The sequence below is a fragment of the Sciurus carolinensis genome, chromosome 3 (assembly GCF_902686445.1).
Source record: "Sciurus carolinensis chromosome 3, mSciCar1.2, whole genome shotgun sequence".
Lineage (NCBI taxonomy): Eukaryota > Metazoa > Chordata > Mammalia > Rodentia > Sciuridae > Sciurus > Sciurus carolinensis.
Genome location: NC_062215.1, coordinates 93,181,132 through 93,203,439, shown reverse-complemented (window position 1 = coordinate 93,203,439; position 22,308 = coordinate 93,181,132). Strand labels below are relative to the sequence as shown.

The following is a 22,308-nucleotide window of genomic DNA, read 5'->3' as shown; positions in this document are numbered from 1 at the left end:
TTATCATAAAAGTTCCTGTACTGTGATGACATACGTATACTCTTTGGCTTATGATGCTAGATTGTACCTATGATTCAACATTTTTATGTATCTGTTTATATGTTTTTCAGATGTGGAACAAATGGCGATTGATTGGCTCACCCAAAATCTCTATTTTGTGGACCATGTCAGTGACCGGATCTTTGTTTGTAATTACAATGGGTCTGTGTGTGTCACCCTGATTGATCTGGAGCTTCGTAATCCTAAGGCAATAGCAGTAGATCCAATAGCAGGGTAAGAAATTCTTCTTTATCATATTTGGTTTGTGAAAGTTTCCCCTGGGAAAAAAAAGATCAACGTCTGACAAGAGTTGGGGAAAATGATAAGAATATAGGCTCAAAATTTTAAAAGAAAAAAAAAATTTTAACATCTGTATTGCAGGAAGGAAAAGAAAGCTATAACTCATCATTCAGAAGCTGGGAATACCAATTTCTTAGCAGATTGATATTACAGGCCTAACCTAAGACACACACAACCTTCTACCCTCCTATGAATTGCTCTATCACCAGGCTACAGCCTCAGGATAGTTTTAGGTTAAAGAGATGAGCTATGTTGAGACTTAGTAGGGGATCTTATAGTTAGCAGATTTCACAAATGCTACTTGAAAGGTGTACTGTTAATACAGGTTCAGCGTAACAGTTAGGATTTATAAAAGGAACACAACATACTTTCAACTGTATTCTAAAGCAGTAGGGATTTTTTTTTATTTCATAGTATAACTTTTTTTCTATAACTATTGATATGTAAACCCAGAGTTATTATGGAGTTAATAAATACCTCATCAGAATTCATCTCTATTTTTCTTAACTTTTTAATTTTCAATCTAGTTTATTGGTTAAAAAGAGGCCTTACACTCTATGACCTTCTATTAGATAATAGACTCATTAATCCTTTTTAATATTTCACTATTCATCAAAATACAGTCCTAAAGTGTTTAACTTCACATCAACTTTGTTCATATGTGTAGAACATGAAATCAATAGTGAAATTATGACTTTATTTTACAAACATAGTGTTATCTTTAGAGGTGAGGAACAAAAAGGTATGGAGTCCAGTGAATTCAATTTTTTCATCAGTCAGTATTAGGCAAGAATCCTGTACAGCAAATGACATTGTCTACCGCTTTAATTGGAAGACTGACTATTTTTGAAGATGTAAATTAAAGCAAAGATTAGAAAACTGGGATTTTATTCTTATTATTGTTTTAATAGTCCTCAGGCAGTTCAGGCTGAAATGTCTGATGGAACATATCGTAAACTGCCATAAGCCTCCATTCAATAAATGGGAAAATATTTACTGAAGAAACAGCTGTCATCCATATGTGGACTTTTGTCACTCTTTACTTAAAGTCTGATTGAATATTAAGATGCATCATCACAATGGTTCTGATTTTGACAAGAACAGCTTGCACGTTAAGAACTTTGCTAGGAAGGCTGTGTAATATAATTCTTGAATGTAGCTCTATTTGTATTTGTGGCAGATGGTTACTTGACTGCAGCGATGCTTCAAAAGACATTAGTAAAAGAAGTTGTATTTAAACTGATTTGTTTGGGTGGTTGGATAAGGGTAGTAAGAAAGAATTGGAAATTTACAAATGTGTTAACAACATTCTTTTGGCATCCTATTTAGAAATATATTTGCTTGCATGTTTTTTCCAGGATGTACTAACTGAATTTCAAATTAGTCTTTAGATAGTTTTGCTTGTCTATAATGTTAAGAGGTAAAGCTATTGTGTCTCTTCTCTCTTTGTACTACTGTTAACCGGTCCCATTCTTGAAAGCAAAGATCTAGAGATCCCTTCCAAATAAAACTGCCAATCTGAAATATATGTGAACATCATCTCTCTTTCTGAACAACAACTTATTTTATGTTTTCAGGCTTCCTATTTCTCCCTATCTTTATGTGAAATAACCATATTTTGTCATTTTTGTCAATGAAATTAGGAGAAGAAAACCCCACATTGTTTGCACTTATTCTCTGCTGGATTCCTTAGGGCCTACTAACTGTTTAAATGTAATTTTGTCATGTATCATTTATCACAATAGGTTCTTTGGAATTTTTTATTTGCTCTCTCTCTCTAGCACAGTTTTTCAATCACGAACTATAGAGATCAGAGAAGCAAAAGCTCTGCTCTTTTAAAATATAGGTCTGTGTGCAACAGAACACTTTCAGCTATATTCCACTATTGTCTTGATGGAAATTTGGCTAAGATTAATGTGATGCTCTCTAGGAAAGTAAGAGTAGTTTTTGTTTTGTTTTGTTTTGGTTTTCCATTAGCTTTCCTTTAACTTGGACTTGCTTCAGAGTAATGCGGATAGTTTGGCTAGAATAAACCCACATGAGCTGCCGAAGGGGAAATGTTCTAAGCACCCTAAGCAGGGTGTGTATGTGCAAGGTGACATACACATCCTGCCTGTTTATCACTTGTCTGCCTAACTTCAGTTCAGAAATATCAGAATACACTAATTATCTGACCTAACTCTCACTTGTTTGCCTAACTTCAGTTCAGAAATATCAGAATACACTAATTATCTGACCTAACTCTCAGTTTGACTTTAATAGGTTTGCAAATGGAAGATTTGCCTTACTCATATCCCACATGAGAGAAAGGGTTCCCATTGGAGGGATGGGCTGAATGTGAAATAAAAACTAACAAATATATATATATATATATATATATATATATATATATATATATATATATATATATCAGAAATAAAGACAAAAAGACAAGAATATTTTTGAAGCCAGGGTGTGATGATTGAGCTGTCCAAAGGGTCTGACTCTAACAAGTAAGTAGCCTGCTTGCTTTATTTATAGCAGGTACAGATCAAAGGGGACAGGTAGGAGTTGTAAGATAGACAGGATACAGGGTAGTGGTAAGCAGGCCATTTAGCTCTAGTGGGTCACTCCCATCTCTGGTGCTCCTGAGCAGTGAGCTAACACAGGATACCACATGACTCAGGCATTCTCAAACAATGGATAGCCAACTGTGAATTCCTGAGGCTAGGCATTCCTAGTTAATGATTCAGACTTCACCAGATTCTCCTAGGAATCTCCAGTCAAGGATGGCTCCCAGCACTTCCCAAAATACTGCATTGAAATAGTTAACATTTACTTGGCTGTATTTTTAACTTGAATTTTCTTAACTTGTATTCCCTTTGTTATGTTATGGAATGCTTATTATCTTCTTTCTAAATTTATTCTTTGTTTTTAGTTCATTCCAGTTTTGACATAGATTACTAATTTTCTCTGGACTCTAATTATGACTTGAATTAGGCTGTAATTCAAATTTCTCCAGAAGGGTTTTGTTTAGTCAAACTTGTTTTTACATTCTCTTAAATTTTTAGATGTTGACTTTGACTCATTAATTCAGTTGTTGAGATTTTTCTGGAGATAGTTGTTGAGATTTTCTTCCTTCTTTCAAAGTGTTTTCAATGTTTCTTTACAATGGCTCCTTGAAAATTTTTCAAAAATGATTTCTATGGAGTTACTGGTGTTAGAAGGTGGCATAAAGATTATAGTCCAACCATTGTCAAAACTAGTGTTTCTATCTTTTTAATGGATAAGAGCTTGGTAATAACATCACTCTCCCTGTGATCAAATTCTGGTTTCCCCAACTACAAATGGTGTGACTTTGGATGCTTCTTTGTAACTTTGTCTTCTCACCACAGAGATGTGAATAATGATTCACAGCCTTCAGGGCTGTTGGGAGAATTAAAGAGGTAAAACACTTGAAAAGTTTTAATAGACTGTGAGAAGTTTTTTTATTTCATGTTGCTTCAAGGAAGTACTAACATTTTCGACAATTATGACAACATTATGAGTAGAGTGATGAGACTAATGTCTTACCCCATCAGTGATAACCACATTTCAGCTCCATTCCCATCTTACTATAAGCTTTCATATACAAACAGAGAAACAACATGTATCCCATTTGTTTACAATAATAAAAAAAAGGTTCATTTTATACAGTCTAAATTTATCATATAATAAAGTATTGAAGAAGAGGAGAGGAAATAAGGAAAAAAAGGGGCATAGCTTAGAAATGAAGGTGAAATTTGTATATGGTGTTGAAGGAGAGACGTACACAGCCTCTGTGGGTATGAGCGCACAGGGGAACAAGGACCATGGCTAGGCTCATGGCTGAGGCATCTATGAAAAAGACATTATTAGCAGGAGAAGAACAAACAAACATATTTATTGTAAATTTTACATGACACAAGAGCCTTCAGAAATGAAACTCCAAAGAAGCAGAGAAATGTGTATTTTTATGCTGTTTGATGAAGAAGTGGGTGGTTGTAGAGAAGTATGATTGAACCAAAGGGTGAGATCTAGTGGGTGGGGGTGATTTAGCAAGCCCGTTTTGTCCTGATTCTAGGTTATGCCTGTGTCTTCAGAGATAAAGGGCGTTCCTTTCCTCCCAGTGCAATGTGGGTACCTCTGACATGAAAGTCATAGTACCTGAATTAGAATAGGACATATTCCATGCTTTTATAATTATGTCAAAATGGATTTTACTGTCATGTATAACTAGAAAGAATCAATAGAAAAAAATGAGAAAAGAAAGAAAGTCTTAAGACCTTTGTCCCAGCAAAGTCAGAGAATTCTTTTTGTGGCCTGCTTCAAAGGAAAATGTGAATGAGTCACCTACCTGCTTCTGCTGTTTTCTCAAATGCTAAGATGCCATTTTTTCAGGGTAGCATGGCCTGAACTTCACCAAAGGGAAATGCAAAAACACAAATGCTGTTTTAACAATTCAGGTTGTGAAATATACATTTCTGTGAATTTCAATATTTTTCAAAAGATACAGGTAAAGAATAAAATTTCTTCATAGTTATCTTTGTCTGTTGAACTACATTTTTGAACATGACATTGCTTCAATAGTGCATCATGTAGTATGTGGGTCTAATGAAGGTTGTCACTGTAGTCAAAAGTGGCACCCATGTATGAATTTGGTTCTAAGATGTGGCCCTCAGCTTCCTATTAAATTAAAACCTTCACACTGGACTTGAGGCAGTAGTGCCTTTCATCATGAATATGAATTGTCTTAACAATACTGAAAGAAAGGGGACCAATTAATCTTAAGTCAGATAATTATTAGGAAAGCAGAGTAAAATTAAAAAGATATTTTGATGAAGATATTGAAGTTGGAGTTGGAAATTTGGGAGAAACATATTTGGAGGGACTTTTTATATAATCCATAGATCTCAGGTCTAATGAAATTATGTGAGAAGGTTAATTGAGGGAGGGAGGAAATTCCCCCATGTTAAGTAAAACAATAGAAAGTTAATGTTTTCCAAGTATGTAAGATAGACTTTTGACTTGCATAAAGTGGAAGGAAGAGTGACTTGCAGGATTTATTTGTGAATCTGTGAACTCCCCATCAATAGGAGGAAAGTGTACTGTCTTTGTTCACTGTGAGAGCAGGCCATCTTCCAGGAGACAAGAGAGTGAAGCCCAAGCCTCAGAAACTATTTAATAGTTACGAGACTTTTTCCCATCAGCCACCTGCACTTCCTATGTTGGTCAAGTTAATAATAGCTGTGGAATTAAAAATACAATCAAGGTTAACAGTCAACAAGGAGCAGGCCCGACTGATAAAATTCTCATCTGAGATCCTGTGTGAATGTAGGAAGCTGGAAAATGAAGGAGATTTGTCTATGTACATGAAAAAGGTTTGTAATAAGGAGATCTTCAAGGAAGATAGCAGGTTTCTCATTTTGTAGGTGGCTCTCTGTGCCAACCCAGGTTCCAGATTGAAAACTTGCTCACAAAATTACTTGCAATGGGAAATAAGTAGAATTGTTAGAGACATTTTGCTTTTAAATTTCTCAGCCTACATTGTGGGAAAATTAGGCCCCCAAATAGGCTCCTCCTGAATGTTTTCCCTGATAAGTGGATAATGATATATAATGGGGGTTGAGGGGAGTGGGCTAAGAGAAGAATGGAGGAACTTTAGATTATGTAGAGGGAAATGGGGGAGGTATGAAAAATGGTGAAATGAGACAGACATCATTACATGAACTGTATGAATCTATTGTGTACAATCATAGAAATGAAATGATGTACCCCATTTGTGTATATGAATCAAAATGCAGTCTGTAAAAATTTTTAAAAATAATTAAAAAAAGAAATATACAGTGTTATTATTAAGTACAGTGACCCTATCATATTATAGAACCTTAGAACTTATTTATCCTAATAGTAACTCCATTCCCACTAACCAAATATTCCATATCTACCTAACTCTCACCGCTCTCACCCACTGGTAACTATTGTTCTCCTTTCTGTCTTTGTAAGATCAACTTTTATAGCTACTATATATGAATGGAAAGACACAGTATTTGTCTTTCTGTGACTGGCTTATTTCACCTAGCATGATGCCCTCTAGGCTCATGGCTCATCCATGTAGTCACAGAGAACAATATTTTATCTTTTTATGCCTGAATAATATTTCATAGTGTATGTGCATGCGTACATACATACACACACATGTATATACACATATATGTATGAATTTATTTTATTCATTCATCCATTGATGGAAACTTAGATGATCCCACATCCTGAATATTACAAATAGTGCCAACCAAACCCAGGAACACAGATATCTTTTGACATAATGACTAGTTGTGCTTGATATATACTTAGTAGTGTGATTGCTGTATTATATGGTAGATATTTCTAGTGTTAGGTTTTTGAGGAACCTTAATACTATTTACCATAATGGCTATGATAATTTACATTCCCACCAATAGTGTAGAAGACTTCCCCTTCTGAAGAAGAGGTACCATTCTTAAAGACAGGAATATTCTGAGGGAAACTAAGTTTATATCTGTCTTTAAGAATGATACCGCTCCTTCAAAAAAGGGAAGTCTTTTACATTGTTGGTGGGAATTTAAATTTTATATATATACATATATATGTATATATAATACATGTATATGAATAAACAAAATTCATATATATATATTCATGTATATCCATTGATGGACACTTAGATGATCCCACATCTTGAATATTATGAATAATGCCAAGTAAACCCAGGAATACAGATATCTTTTTGGAAACATAATGTAAAACATTGCACATTTCTATTTGTTCACTCTGTTATTGTGTTTCTTTTTACTATATAAGTTTTTTTATGTGTTTTCAGTTTGTCTCTAAAATACTGAGTTTACAATTCTGTTTCGCATAACTATATTCAGTGTCTTCCTAACCCTCTTTCTGATCACTAACTATAAAAAATTAAAAATTCTTCTCTGAATTCCCACTCTGATTAATGCTGTTGACACAAATAGGTTTAGTAACAGAAATATAACTGAATATAACTTAAATAAGAAGGATTTTATTATCTTCCTTAGAAAGTGTAGATTTAAGACAATCCCAGGGTTGATTACTTCAGTGACTTAACAATATTATTCAATACTTGGGCTCCTCCTACCCCTTTACTTTGTGATGTGATCTTCAGTATAATTTTTCCAGGTTAATTCCCTATGGTCCTACGCTGTCTGCTGAAGTTCTAGGGATCCTATGTAGAACCATAGTATTCAGTTTTAAAAAAATTCAGTTTTCCTCATTCAACATGGAAAAGGTTCCAGAACAGACATTGCCTCTTGTTTCTTAGTTAAAACTGGGGAGCATGTCCACACAAATGAGTCATATTAGACTGTTTTTACCATTAGCAGATAAAGTACAGACAGACATGGAACTGAAATTGGGGCTGAGCTTGCATAAGAAAGGAAAATGAATTCAGGGACTGACATCATCAAATACAACCACTGTTTTATGTCATTTTTCAGGTGCAGCTCTTCCTCTCAGGCACTGAGTCATCTCATTTCACTATTTCCACCTGTTTGGAATGTGGACAAATATTGTTTTGTTTCAGATCCTCACTTCCCCTTCTTAGAGATTTCTTCCATTTCCTTCTAACCAAGGTCATTTCAAGTCTTTCAGAGGAATATTTTTTTTTTTTTATCTATTTTCAAGGCAAGCAATACATTTTTTCTGTAATATGTTATGCAACACTGAGAAGAGGCTGGGGCAGGAGCATTCTGGATAACAACCTTAGCATCTCTATTTTTATCTTTAAAGAAATAGTTTATGAAACTGATGGTTGTTTTTATTCTCTCAGATTTTCCAACAATTTTGGAAGCTATATGAATGTTTCCAAACCACTGGGGTGGTATTAAGTAAATTATTGTTTCACTTATATAATAATTCTCAAGTGGCTGAAAAAACTTCCTTACTCTCTGCTACAGAATAGTTGATATACTAAAAGAATTGGTGCCAATATTAAACAAGAAAATTTTTATATTTTCAAGTAGTTTAAAATTATTTCTAGCTATTCCCTACATAGAGTTCTATGTGGCAGTCTTACTACTTTTGAAAGTATTATCGCAACTTCCCTGTATCAATCAGGTATGATCAGGACATCAAACATGAAATGTTATGATCTATTATCCAGTTGTTCTAAGAATATTAAAAAAATGCATGAAATAGCAAACATTACAATGAGGAGATCTTGTTATTATAGTATACCAAATCATACAACAACAAAAATACTAAACAGTGATTTATTTAAAATTTCTAAGGTAAATAATGTATGAGGCACAAATGTTATTTTCAAATACTGAATCTTTATTTATAAACTCCACAGGGAAAAGACAGACATTAAAACATTAAAATAAGTATTTGGCACCAATCTGCCTATATGTTACCATCTTTACTACATAAAACAAATTTGGGATTTGTTGTGAGACATACAGCCATATTCAACCAGGGAAGGAGGAGGAAAACTGAAACCAGCATTTAGCTTCCGTGCTGAGTTTGTTCTGACTGCTGACACTTGCAAGATATTGAACCCAATTTGATATTTTCCCTTAGTCAAACTCTTAGAAGTTTAACTAGGGACAAATTGGCCTGGCTTTAGGGTCAGGATGGATGTTTTCTAATGTACTGTGGTTTTTACTCAAGATTGTCTTTTAGCCATATGAAAAGAAAGGCACATGTTGAAGGTATTTGGCTTTTAAGGTGGGTGGGCAGGTAGTGAGATAATTGTCTTTGTAAGCAACTGGAGTAAAAATTGTGCTTAGGCAAATCATTAACTATGGTAAATATGGCCTAATAACATCTTAAAATAATTTTATATTTTGAGGGAGAAATAAAACTAATAATTTTTGCATCTGATCTTCTTGATAATAAATGAAGACAACAATGAGTACTTCATTAACAGCTGATCTATTTAGAAAATTCCAATGTTTATTTTCTAAATTTGTATAATGTAAAATGAAATTAAAAAGCAAAATAAAAATATGGTATTCCTCCTTTCTGTTAACATCCAGTCTAGGTCCTAAAATGGAATGTACTTTCTTTTTTTTTCTTTTTTCTTCTTTTTGTTGCCAGGGATTGAACCCAGGGGTGCTTAAACACTGAGCCACATCTCCAGCCTGTTTTGTGTTGTATTTTGAAACAGGGTCTTGCTAAGTTACCTAGGTTTTGCTAGGTTACTAAGGTTGGCTTTGAACTTGGCAATTCTCCTGCCTCAGCACCCTAAATTGTTGGGATTACAGGCATGCACCACTGTACCTGAAGTTCTTTCCATTTTGTAACTCTAGAATTTTTTTAGGTCCATGGCATATTCTGTTTTAAACTAACAGAAGGGGAAAGTAATGAAGATATATGGATACAGCTAAATGCAAGGTGACTGGGCAAGTTTGGCACTGGGATAGGCAGAAGCTTGTGTGCTACAACATCATATTATGGAAATGGGAACATGAATTTTCAAAGAATACTCGGCCATGTCTTTTTCTTTTAAGTGTATTAAAAAAAAAAATTACAGACTGCATTTTGATTCATTGTACACAAATGGGGTACATCATTTTGTTTCTATGGTTGTACACGATGTAGATTCATACCATTTGTGTAATCATACATGTACATAGGGTAATGATGTCTGTCTCATTCCACCATTTTTCATACCCCCTCCCTCTCATTTCCTTCTACCTAGTCTAAAGTTCCTCCATTCTTCTCTCACCCCCACCCACCACCCCCATTATATATCATCATCAACTTATCATGGAAAATATTTGGGCTTTGGTTTTTTGGGCTTGGCTTATTTCACTTAGCATGGTATTCTCCAATTCCATCAATTTATCTGCAAATGCCATAATATTATTCTTCTTTATGACTGAATAATATGGAAAGCAGTGTGGAAAATCCTCAGAAAACTTGGAATGGACCCACCTTTTGACCCAGTTACCCCACTCCTCGGTTTAAACCCAAAGGACTTTAAATTAGCATGCTACAGTAACTGAGCCACATCAATGTTTATAGCAGCTCAATTCACAATAGCTAGATTGTGGAACCAACCTAGATTCCCTTCAACAAATAAATGGATACTTGACCATTTCTGCCAGAATATTCTCCTCTGGCTACCAGATATTTAAATGCTTCTCTTCCCCATATCCCCCACCCCCAATACATCGAATGCTTTCCATTTAGATTGAAGTACAAGATCTCCAGGAGATGATCAGTTCTCTCCATCATGTCCTTTTGAATGGCAATGTATGAACCAAAGGCAAGATATCTGCACCCACTGACTCCCTTCACATCCATGTAAAATGATGGACTAATGAAAAAATAAAAAATAAAAAAAGGAAAAAAAATAGAAAGCAAAGAAACAAAATACCTCTCCTTAAAAAAGGAATAATTTGGAGCTACCCAGTGGTAATTGTTCTAAAGCCAGGTCCAGAACCAGATGCATGTCCAGGTCCAGGAAAGGTCCAGACTTAATTCATTGGTCCAGAGCCAGAATATAAAGTGAAGACCCCCTACTTTGTAGGTTAGGAACTCACTTGATGGGCTCATTCTTTTCTCTTCAAAGTATCGCTTTGCCCATTGTTCTCCTTTACCCATGCTTCTAACTGGAGTGTCTTTGTAGTCTGTTGTGCTCTACATTACATCTGAAGCTAGCAGGGAGGAATATCCTCCCCCTGGGGCTTTACATATTTCACCACTATTTCTTGTCCTTTCAACTTTTAAGTGTTGAAAAGACAAAGGATTTTGTAAGTTAGGCTCGTGTCTTTTGTGCTGGTTGGTGTTAGATTAGTCAGAGCCCACCCCAAGATCTGCAGGTGGGTTCAGTTTCTCCTGAGTCATGCAGGCTTTGGTGGTGGTAAGGCTTAGGAATGATAGATATCTGAGCATAATAAAGTTTCTGTTAGGAGAAAGAATTGAAAAAGGTAAAGCTGAGATGATTTCAGTGAAAACAGAAGAGAAATATATGGGATCAATGTCATGGGAATATTTGCTGTGAAATATGAACTCCTTGAGAACAAAATTGTATTCTTTCTGATGGATATTTCGGGGTTCTTTATCAAAGCTCTGCAAATACTAGATAAGTATGGTAATACTGGCGACAATGATGATGATGACAAAGACGGCAGTGACAACTTCATCAATAACAACAGTGAAGGTGATGCTCACCTCAACAAAGTAATCACTGAAGCTCTATGAGTATCAAGTGTGTTTCTGAATTTGAAGATGCTAAATTTATAGACATATCTCTAGTGTATCCCATAGGGAACAATACTCTAGAGATCCTTGGTGACTTCCCAATATATAAGGTATAGGTTCAGAGATTGACTATAAGGGAAAGATTAGTTATGAAATAAACTACATGATGAAAATTCTGCCTCCTTTACATCATGTTACTCATAAAATCTGTATATGTTCCTATTATTCAATGTCAGGTAGTACCCAAATAGGACAAGCAGACCAATAATGCATAAATTCAAAGGTGCTTCACAGAGAAAAATTTTAAGCCATGCCTGATTTGTTAAAGTCTATATTTGTAACATTATTATATGTCTAATATCTCACTTATCAGCTGATCTAATGCTTCACAATTTTACAAAACGACTGTGTATTCATTAAAATTAATAAAATTAAGATGAACAACAGTCAATATCAATACTTCATACAACTTGTTTCATAATCTAAGAGAGTTTAAATACAATGTGACTAGAACTGAAATCCCTTTTTTCCCAAATAAAACACTGATATTCATTTTAGCCAGTAATATTATGAGTAAATTTAGCAGACTTAAGACTCTTTCCTTAAGTACCCGTAATTAATAGTACTTTTATGATATCTGAACCATGGCACTTTGTGGGAAGTAGTATTATTAAAGATTTGAAGTAGGATAGATATTCCTTTATATCTTTTTCATGAGAATATTGCTATAATTCATACTGTAGAAGTATATGCAAAGCAGGGGGGAGAGTATTATAATGCAGTTCTTCATGGAACATCCTGTCCTGCCTCCTTCCCTGGATAGTGAGAGTAAATTCTTTACCTGAGGTTCAGAGTGAGATTGGTTCTGCTCTGTGAGCCAATTCATGATGGAGGTAATGTTTTTGAACATCTTCTCATGTATGATCTGAAGGATCCCAGTGCATCTTGTCATCTTATCATCCTTTACCTAAATTCTAGACTGTTTCATCCATTCACATGGAAAATGGAGTCAGTGAACTAGTTTTGAACTTCACAGTTTTATTTCCTATACTTTACATTACTTCAGAATGTGAACTTACTTCTCTGACCCATTTTCTCTTTTTTTCTTTCTTTCTTTTTTATTTCTTCCTTTCTTCTTTCCTTCCTTCCTTCCTTCCTTTCTTTGGTAGAGCTTTATAGTTATGCATTATAGTTGGGTTCACTGCTATATGCATGGCCCATTTTCTTTCAAAGAGAACCAAAGACAGAAAGAAAAGAAATAATATGAAGAAAAATGTTACTGTTTATTTTGAACCAGCAGTTCTGTTACTTTTATTCTTCATTGTATCTTGTAAGGAATGTAACTCTACCACCTCATTTTATTGATGAGACTTGGAGACGTGAAATTACCTGTCCAAGGTTAAAAGAGCTACTAAGTGTTACAGTGGGGACTCAAATTTAAGCAGTGGTATCCTACAGCCTACATTCTTTCCCACTAAACTATACCCACAATGAGCCATTCATCTAGAAGACTGGGTATCAACCCTGAGGAACATGTTATTTTTGATTATATAATGTGAGGATTTTGTACCTTAATGTGGGGCAGCTCCAAGTTTGTATAAGCTCCATGAAGATACATAGATATAACATATATAATTTGTTGCAGGAAATTTAAAAGAAGAAGAAGTTATATAAGATTTTGAAAAAGAAAAAAAAAGCTATAGAAGAAGTAAAAGAAAAATAAGTGGTTTCTGTGATTGGAACAGGGGAAAAGAACGGATGAGCAGTGGAGGACAGAGAACTTTTAAAGTGCCAAAATTGTTCTGTATGGTCCTACAATGATTGACACATGTCACTATGCATTTGCCAAAACCTATAGAACTCGTCAAAACATGAAGAGAGAACTCTGTCATAAACTATGAACTTATATAACTATAATGCATCCATATAGTTTCATTAAATGTAGCCTGGGTAACACACTAATGCAAGATATCATTGTGGGGGAAACTGTGAGGAAGAGAGGAAGAATATGAGGATTCTATATTATCTGTCTGGTTTTCTATAAACCTGAAACTTCTTTAAAAATAGCTAAAATGTTATAAACCTGCTATTAATTGTTTAATAAGGAAGAGAATAGAAACATCATGAGGATCACACGACTATAATTGTGGATCAGTCAGGAAACCAATGTCTTACTTCAGAATAATTGTATCTTTCTGATTTCTTGCTAACATCCAGGAATTCTATGATCTACTCAATCACAATCAAATTCCACAAGTACCTTTTTTCTATCATCCGTAGAGCTACTAAACTGTGACTTTTGGATGAGCCTAAGTCTTTCTGGGCTCAGCTATGTCCTAAATGGAAAACAAAACACCTCTAAGAAGCACACTTAGCATTTTCATGGCCACAGGTGTTCAGTTCAAGAGTGTTTGAGTGGTTTCCCTAAAAACATAACTTAAAAGAACACAGGAAAAAAATGTCCCCCTCCATTTCTTACTGTGGTTGTAGTAATGGGCTCTTTTTCCCCATGCCTAGTTAGCCCTTGTTAGTAAGCTGGCATTTGAAGGGAATATTTACTTCCAATTTTAAACACAAAGCAGTTTATAATGGCTGTGTAAAAGGAAGTGGGTAAATATTGTTATTTCTTGTGGAGTAGAATCTAGATTTATTTTCTGCACTCTTGCTCACCATTGAAGACATAGTTTGAGGAGAGGGAAAAAGCTTTCAAAACTGAGAGGTCAGTGGACCCGTAACTGCTTTTTCCACACAGCTAAAGCTCAACGTGAGACCTGCCCAGCAACAAGAGTAGAATGAGAGAAATCAAATAACAGTAGAGAAAACGGAGTAATGATATTCTTGTTATAGTCAAAATACAAACTAACTGATTCACTTGTGCAGATGAAAATGGTTCAACTGTCATTTTCTAGGGTTGGTAGTTTGGTTGCCTCAAAAATGTCTCATGTGGGTTATATGAGACTTATTATCATAGCTACCATTTCAGGATATTTGGGTTTACCAAGTCTTCATACTTCTTCATAAGAAAACAAGATTCTGGAAAGCCCACCTTTGGAAGAGAAGATCTAAATCCACACCATGGAATGGTACTGATATATTCAGTTCCGTAGCCAAGGCAGGATGTGAACTTAGTCACAAATGGCATTTTGGTCCTCTATAATAAAGAGTTGATGTAAGTGGTAAGACAAATCCACCATGAGTATGATATTATTAACTTATTTAGCCAGAATGTAACAGTTTTTCTCCATTCATATTTTTATTCTTTTACTCCCCCACAGTGAAGACAGTGGTACCTCTTTTGTGCCAACCTGTCCTCAAATCCTCTCTTTTCACCTCTGAATCTTACTGACATTGCTTCCTCCTATAAAATTTTATTGATGAAATCTTAAACTTTTGTCCTTAGAAAGAACAAGATTGTTTTCCTACCATATAACTGTAATTCTGTTGCTATTGCCCTGTAACGTTGCGCCCACATGCTCCTGTACTATGCAGTGCAGTGTCAATGCCAGTACAGTTCTCCTCAAGCACTTGACTTTAGTTATTTGTGGCTGTCATGGAAAACTAAACAATATAAACCATGAGTAGAGAGAGTTTGGAGAAACTACCAGTGATTTTATATGAGTGGGAGCAACAAAAAATATTTCAAGACTGGTTAGGAATTGGTAAAAAAAATTCCTATTATTTGCTTATATATTCCCATCTTTTGTATCCAACTTTGCCTAAGTAAGGGTTTCAATGACAAAATGACATTGAGATGTTTGTTCTTTTGACTGCTAGGGGATTTTGCATCTACTCTCTGCCATGCTCTAGTATATTTTCTTTGCTTTTGTAATAGATCTAATCTTCACTAAAGCCTATAAAGTATGCATTATTTATTATGCTTATTATACAAATCAAGAAAATTAGGTGGGGAGAGACAAAGCACTTTATATGTGTCACATAGTTACCAAGTATATGAAGATCAATACTTCAATCCAGAAACCCTCTCTGTAGAGTTCTTGATTAGTTTTAAACTTGTAGACAGGAGCAATCTAATTAAAATTAGAATATGCAGAATTTACTATTTTGGAGCATAGAGCTATCAATGTTATTACCATTACTACTAGTTATTGCAATTATTTTCTTTCATTGCCTTTTCTCTTTCAACAGTCTGAATTATCAAGTTTTGACTATAATTTTCACATCTAGAATTTTAAAAAGCAATGGTGACTGAATTATTGTTTAATAGTTCACTGTTTTACACAATGGACTTCACTACAATAAGGAACTGACTCGTTTTCTCCCTAGTTATAATAGAGGCCAGGACTTCACTTTTTAGCAGATGGAGAACATTTTTTTAATGCTTATCATTTACAATAGATACAAGCTGTCAGATAACTTCTGCTAAAACAGGATGCTGAATCAGACATTTATTTTTAGTGACAACTGATGAAGCATAGACTAACCTACCCAGATGAGAGAATTCCTTGTCAACTACAGATAAAAGTGCTGAAGTATTCTTTGTCATTTTTCATTTCCGATTTCTGCTTTAGTCTCCTCGTTATAGCCTAGTTCTCGTTACTTCCTTCTTAGCAACAAGTTTGTTGTCATGAAACTATCATACTTTCCTTTTTAATAGTTAAACCTCAGTTTTTGCTTTTATTTTTTTTGAGAATCTTCTAGTACAGAGAAGTTATAACTAGTTGTATCATAATTTTAATCCTGTGCTCTAGAATCCAGCAGAATTAGGTTTGAATCCCAGCACAGACACTGACTGAATGAAAAATGAATTTATCCACTGAAACTCTCAGTTTTCTCACTTTATCATACTTCGATGAAGGGTAAGAATCAAACCACTTCTTCTAAAATTATTATAACTTTATCATAGAATTACTAAATTCAATTCTCTAGTATGGGGTGTAAAATAAATCATAAGATTTCTGACTAAAACAGAATTTAACAACCTTAATAGATACTACCATAAATGACCAAGATGTTTTCATACAGGTAAGATATGTCATTCATATCACATGTACACGACCAAGACACAAATGGTCATGTAGATATTATTAACTTATTTCCTTTCCTTTTTCATATTTGGAAGAGCTCTGACCTAAATCAAAAATCTGACTCCCAATTTTGGATTTGAGTAATTCTTTGCTGTTGATTTCTAAGGTTTATTTCAATATCCAAATTCTGTGATTTTTTTTGCCTTGAAGCATACTGGAGACCAGTATGGCACTTTCATTCAAGTGCTCATGTTCATTCATGTTCTCTTTGAACAGTGACTTTTGTTTCACATATGAGCTGTGTATCAGTGAAGCTGTTTCATTGTGTGTCATTGTTATTTGGCTTTACATTAAGTAGATGGGTCCTTGAGAAGAAAAGAAGGATAAAAGGGAGTTTGTATACTAGAATTAGAAGATGATTTAAAACTAAGTCATTGAGATAGTTGGTTAAATAGAAATAAGAACATAAGAATAACCAGCTTTAGCAGTTGGTTGGACAATATTATAATGTAATTTTTCCATAAGAAGAAAAATTCTGGACCAGCTACTATTATATTCCAAATTACTTTACCCCTTTTTAGAGTGACTCCATGTTCTCTAAAGTTTAAAGCATTTTCTCTCCATGGAGAATATGAGGAATTTAAAACTGCTTCTCAATAGCTGGATTCCAGCAGAATCTCTTTATTATTATCAATAAAGACAGACAGACAGACAGATGGAAAGAAAAGAATGGAAAAGATAAGAAAACAAAAAATTACTACAAAGTAATCCCACATGGACATAATTATAATGACCACAGTGAAAAAATGGAATGTATGTTAAAATACATTGGGTTGAGAGATAGTTTGATGTCCTATTGATTATTTCATGAAAATCTGGGGGAAAGTTACTTATCTGACTTTCAAGAACAGGAATTTTAATACATGAAAAAGTATCTACTCATTTATGCTCATAAAGTTTTGAAAATTAAATCAAATAAGAATGTCTTGTTCTATGGAGAAAGCTATGTACCTGGTAGGTAGTTGTTTATTCATGAGTTTAGGCTATTTATTGTGACCACTGATGGATATAGTTTAATATTGGGGAATTTCTTCAATACTATTGACCAAACTTGTATCCCCATAGGGAGAATTTAATAATGATTAAGTTGCATTCCATACCTGACACTAATTAAGAAAAGTAACACAAAACTCTGTTCTTATAGTTTTCAGTACACTCTTAGAGGAACATTAACTCTTTGTAAAATTTTGATTTACTCCTCCAACTTTTATCTCTACCTTTTGCTTTTTTGTAGTTCAATCCTTGATTCATTTTTTCATATAAAAGCTCTTTACATATCATTTAATTCACATTAACAACAAGAACTGAATCTAGCATCTTATGAATAATGCTTTTCTAGATCTTATTCTCTTCAGTATCTAATGTAGACTTTCCACAGAAACAATCAGACAGCGTCAGAGTTACAGTCCTTTTAAGAATATGTCCACTTACCTAATTTTAGCTATGTTCAGGATACAGAATTCCTTTACAGAGTTTAGTAATTTAGGATAGATACTAAACCAAGGATTGTAATTCTGATGTTGCCTTGTATCCTCTTAATGCTTTTCAATATAAGTTCATAAATTACTATATAATCTAAGTGGTCCTCAGTCAGTAGAATTGTCTAGCAATGTCAAGGAGCATTATTACCAGTTTTTTGGAGTTAATTTTTTAAAATTTCAACCCAAATTAAATTTTGTAATATAAATATTTAATGTCAGTACATAGAAATACGTGAAATTACTTGGGCAAAAAAAAATTTATAAGTATATGATGTAAACCTATTTGTTGTGAAATGAGTTGTCTCCTTTGACTTTAGTGGGTGCTTCCCAAAGGAGAAAATTTGATATAATTACTTATGTGAAGGTAGGCTATTTGTGTGATTATCTCAGGAAGCAGGGATGGGGAATAAAGAAGAGTAAATGAGGAATGAAAAGGCAAAGTAGGTCATGTTACTGAGGTATCCCTTTGATTTGGGACATGGTTCTCTCTGGAAGTTTTTGAGAAGCACGTGGAATGCTTATTAGAGCAATTTACGTTGGGTGTCTGAGGACTGACCATGACAAACTCCCATCATCCCCTGGTTGAGGTTTGTGCTTAGTACATACATTTCCTGACTTCTTCTGTTTGCCTGCTTAACTAGACTTCATTTGCTCAAGATTAAGACTCTATGAATATATGGAAAGTCAAAAAACATGTTTAACTGTCCACCACAAATACACAAGAATTAAAGAGGATGCATGGTGGGATGTCAGATACATTCTAATATATGCTTTTGTGAACCCAGTGATAAACCATCAGTAAAGGTACCATTAATGAAACATCAAGAATCAGTATTGCTGGACTGTTTATGTAGATCAGTGGTACAGTACTTCCTAATTTATTTGAGAAGACCCTGGAGTTCAATCCCCAGCACCAGAGGGGGGAAAGAAAGTAGTACTGAGTTGAAGAGATGTGACTCAGTAGTAGAATACTTCCCTAGCACATGTGGTTCTCTGGATCAATCCCTAGCACTACACACACACACACACACACACACACACACACACACACACAAGAATAGCATTGCTGTTTCTGTTTCTACATTTTAAATTTATACTTTCCATTTAGGATGTCAAAATATAATTAAACTGAACCCTCTTGAGTTATTTTGTGCTTATGTCAAACACTGTGAGTATTCTGAAATTTTAACCCATTTGTAAGTCAAATTTGCAAGAGTGTCCTACATCTTGGCAGAAGATAAGATACTCTGGGGTCAAAGATAAGATAACCTATGTTATTGCTCAAAATATCACAGGCACTATAAGCTGCATTTTCCTATTCATTTCTCTCATTTTCAGATATCATTGAAAAGATGTGTTAACACTCTAGAAGATGACTCTGGTGGCAGTTTTAAAAGAAAAAAGATCACTAATGTCCCTCCCTTCTTCATATGCCTCAGTGTCTAATTTCATCCATTCCTCCAAGTATGGATCTTGTTCTTCTTCTACTTTCACAGAGGCTAAAATAGCTGTACTTCACTCTTATTCCCTACCTGCAATCATATCTTTTTCCTGGAAGAGTCAAGTACAAGAGGGACAAAATTATTTTTCATAAATGTAAGTAAGCACAATTAAGTTTTTAACCTTCAAATTCTCCTTCTGGATAAGTTGCCATCCAGAATCTGTATCTATTAGGCTGATGTTAGATTGCTGTTATAGGGAAGGAAAAATAATGTACCTAGGAACAGGCTGAAAGAAATCTCAAAATTTCAAAAGAAATCTAATTCTACATAATCTTCAAACAACTTTCCCCTGAGATTTTAATCTACTTTCAAGTCAGCAAGTTAAATTGTCCAAGTTTCACAGTCTCCTAAATCACACATAAAGAATTTTTTCTTTTTGTCCCAGTACAGCACACAGCAGGAATTTCATATTCACATCACCTTCCTTTCCTTCCTGTGACTCAAGGCACAATGTAGTGGTGGACACAGGTAGAAGCTAAGCACATGCTGAGTTTCTGTCATAGCTAAGCAGCTCTGAGTTTAGGAAATCACCAATTTTCTAAGGTCACAATTAACAACCAGTCAGACAATGACTTGGAGGGGAGCAATGTCTTTATTATCTGTTCAGACAATAAATCTTTTCTCAGCTGCAGAGAAAGACACTATCTTTATCCTCTTGAGCTGTTTATTATACAAACATCCTTGAAAAGACAGCACAAAACAAAAGCTGTTAGTGTCTTTGTTTAAAAAAGTGCGGAAAAGTCTATGAAACTCGGTGGAGAATTTTCTCCCAATATTTTATTTTGTTGGTGGAATTCTAGCCTTCTCAAGTGAACTGACTTTATCATTTCTGACAATATTTTTACCCACCTGCTAGTTATTTTAAAGTAATATTGCCTGAGAAGAATTTATACCAAAAACATTAATTGTGCAAATTAAAATGATTATTTGACAGATTTACTTGTTGCTTACCATTCTGTTTTTATGTCATGTCTGCCAGAAAGACTGCTCAGTGTTGTAGTAACTAGGAAAATGAAACTTCTCTTTATATAATATGATCAGTGTTGAAAACATTTCATATTTGTTTCTTGGTATACAGGCTTAAATAGTAATAAGTTGCAAAATAAATAAATAGTAGTGGAGAAAAATTCTAATTTTACAGTAATTTTTGTATAATTTGGGTAAAAAGTAGAAGCCTGATGTGGTAGCATGTGCCTCTCCTTCAGAATTTCTGGAGGCTTGAGTTCGGGAGTTTGAGGCCAGCCTAGGCAACATAGCAATACCTTGTCTTTTTTTTTTTCATGATATTTTAAGAAACATATTCTCACATCTTTTCAAAAATATTTTTTTCAATGTTGATAGACCTTGATTTAATTCATTTATTTTTATGTGGTGCTGAAAATCAAACCCAGTGCCTCACACATGCTAGGCAAGTACTCTACCATGGAGCCCCAACCCCAGCCCAATACCTTATCTTTTTAAAAACAAACAAGGAAACAAAGTAGAAGAAGGAGAATCCTGTATTTTATTGCATTTTATATTTTTATTTTAAAATACTTTAACTCACTGCAAGTTATCAAATTAATAAATAGAGCCCCATGTACCATTCATCCTTCTTCTCCTCATAACACTTGGCATAACCATAATTAGCAGTCAGTGAAAATTTAAAAAGAAAAAATTGGAAACATCCTAGAAGTCCAATAATAAAAGGTTCACAATATGAATTACAAAAAAATAAAAATAAAAAATAATAATACAAAAACAGCCTCTATTGGAGAATTTGAATTGAAGCAATACTTTTAACTCATAGACATCATTCAGATGTTACATGCACATTTTTTGGAGATATCTATTTGAAATTTAACCCTGTGTGTTTGTGTGTGTGTGTGTGTGTGTGTGTGTTTGTGTGTGTGTGTGCATCCCTCACCAAACTCAGGTTACTGGACATATTCAACGCCACAAGAAAGTCTCATGTTTTTACCATTCCTGAACTTTTCCTGTCTCTGGCAATCACTCATCTGTTCTCCATCATTGTAGTTTGTTACATCCAGAATATTAAGTAATTGAAAATATACAGTAATACCCTTTCAGTATTATCACTCAGCATAGTGCCCTTGTATGTCAATGGTACACTCCATTTTATTGCTGAGTAGTATTCCCCCTTGGGAATGTACCACAGGCTACTTATTGGTTCACCCACAGAAGAACATTTGCATTATTTCTAGCTTGAGGCTATTACAATAAAACTGCTATGAGTATATGTGTATAGTGTTTTCAATGAGAATAAATTTTCATTTTCTTGGACAAATGTCCTGGAGGACATTACTAAATCTATGATAAATTCATATTTTAGAAATGTCTACCTGCTTTCCAGAGAGGCTGTACAATTTCTCTAGTAATGAAGGAGAGATCTAGTTGCTCAAAATCCTCTCTAATACTTGGGATTGTCAGTAATTTTATTTTAGCCATATTAATAGGCATGCACAAGAATGGCATCTTTAAAGCATGTCGCTGTGTTTTAAATTTTAGAATGTTTTCTTTGTGAAAAATGCTAATATGTGATTTTAAACAATATATCTTCTCTTGCCCCAGTTCTTGATTGATTTCTTCTCATTTGCAGAGGATTGTAATTTTGTCACTGCAGAAAAATCTTGTGCTTTTTCAAGCACTTTGATTGTCCCCTAAAAGTGATGACTTTTAAAGACCATATCAAATTGCCCCTTTGCCTTTGAATTTAATCAC

General features: G+C 34.3%; 1 protein-coding gene across 1 annotated transcript in view; it reads left to right on the top strand.

Moving 5' to 3' along the window:
- The window catches only part of Lrp1b (LDL receptor related protein 1B), a 1,852,169-nt gene that overhangs the window by 885,466 nt on the left and 944,395 nt on the right, over positions 1-22,308 (top strand). The window contains 1 exon segment of the mRNA XM_047543195.1: positions 111-273. Coding sequence (XP_047399151.1) covers positions 111-273 — 163 coding nt within the window.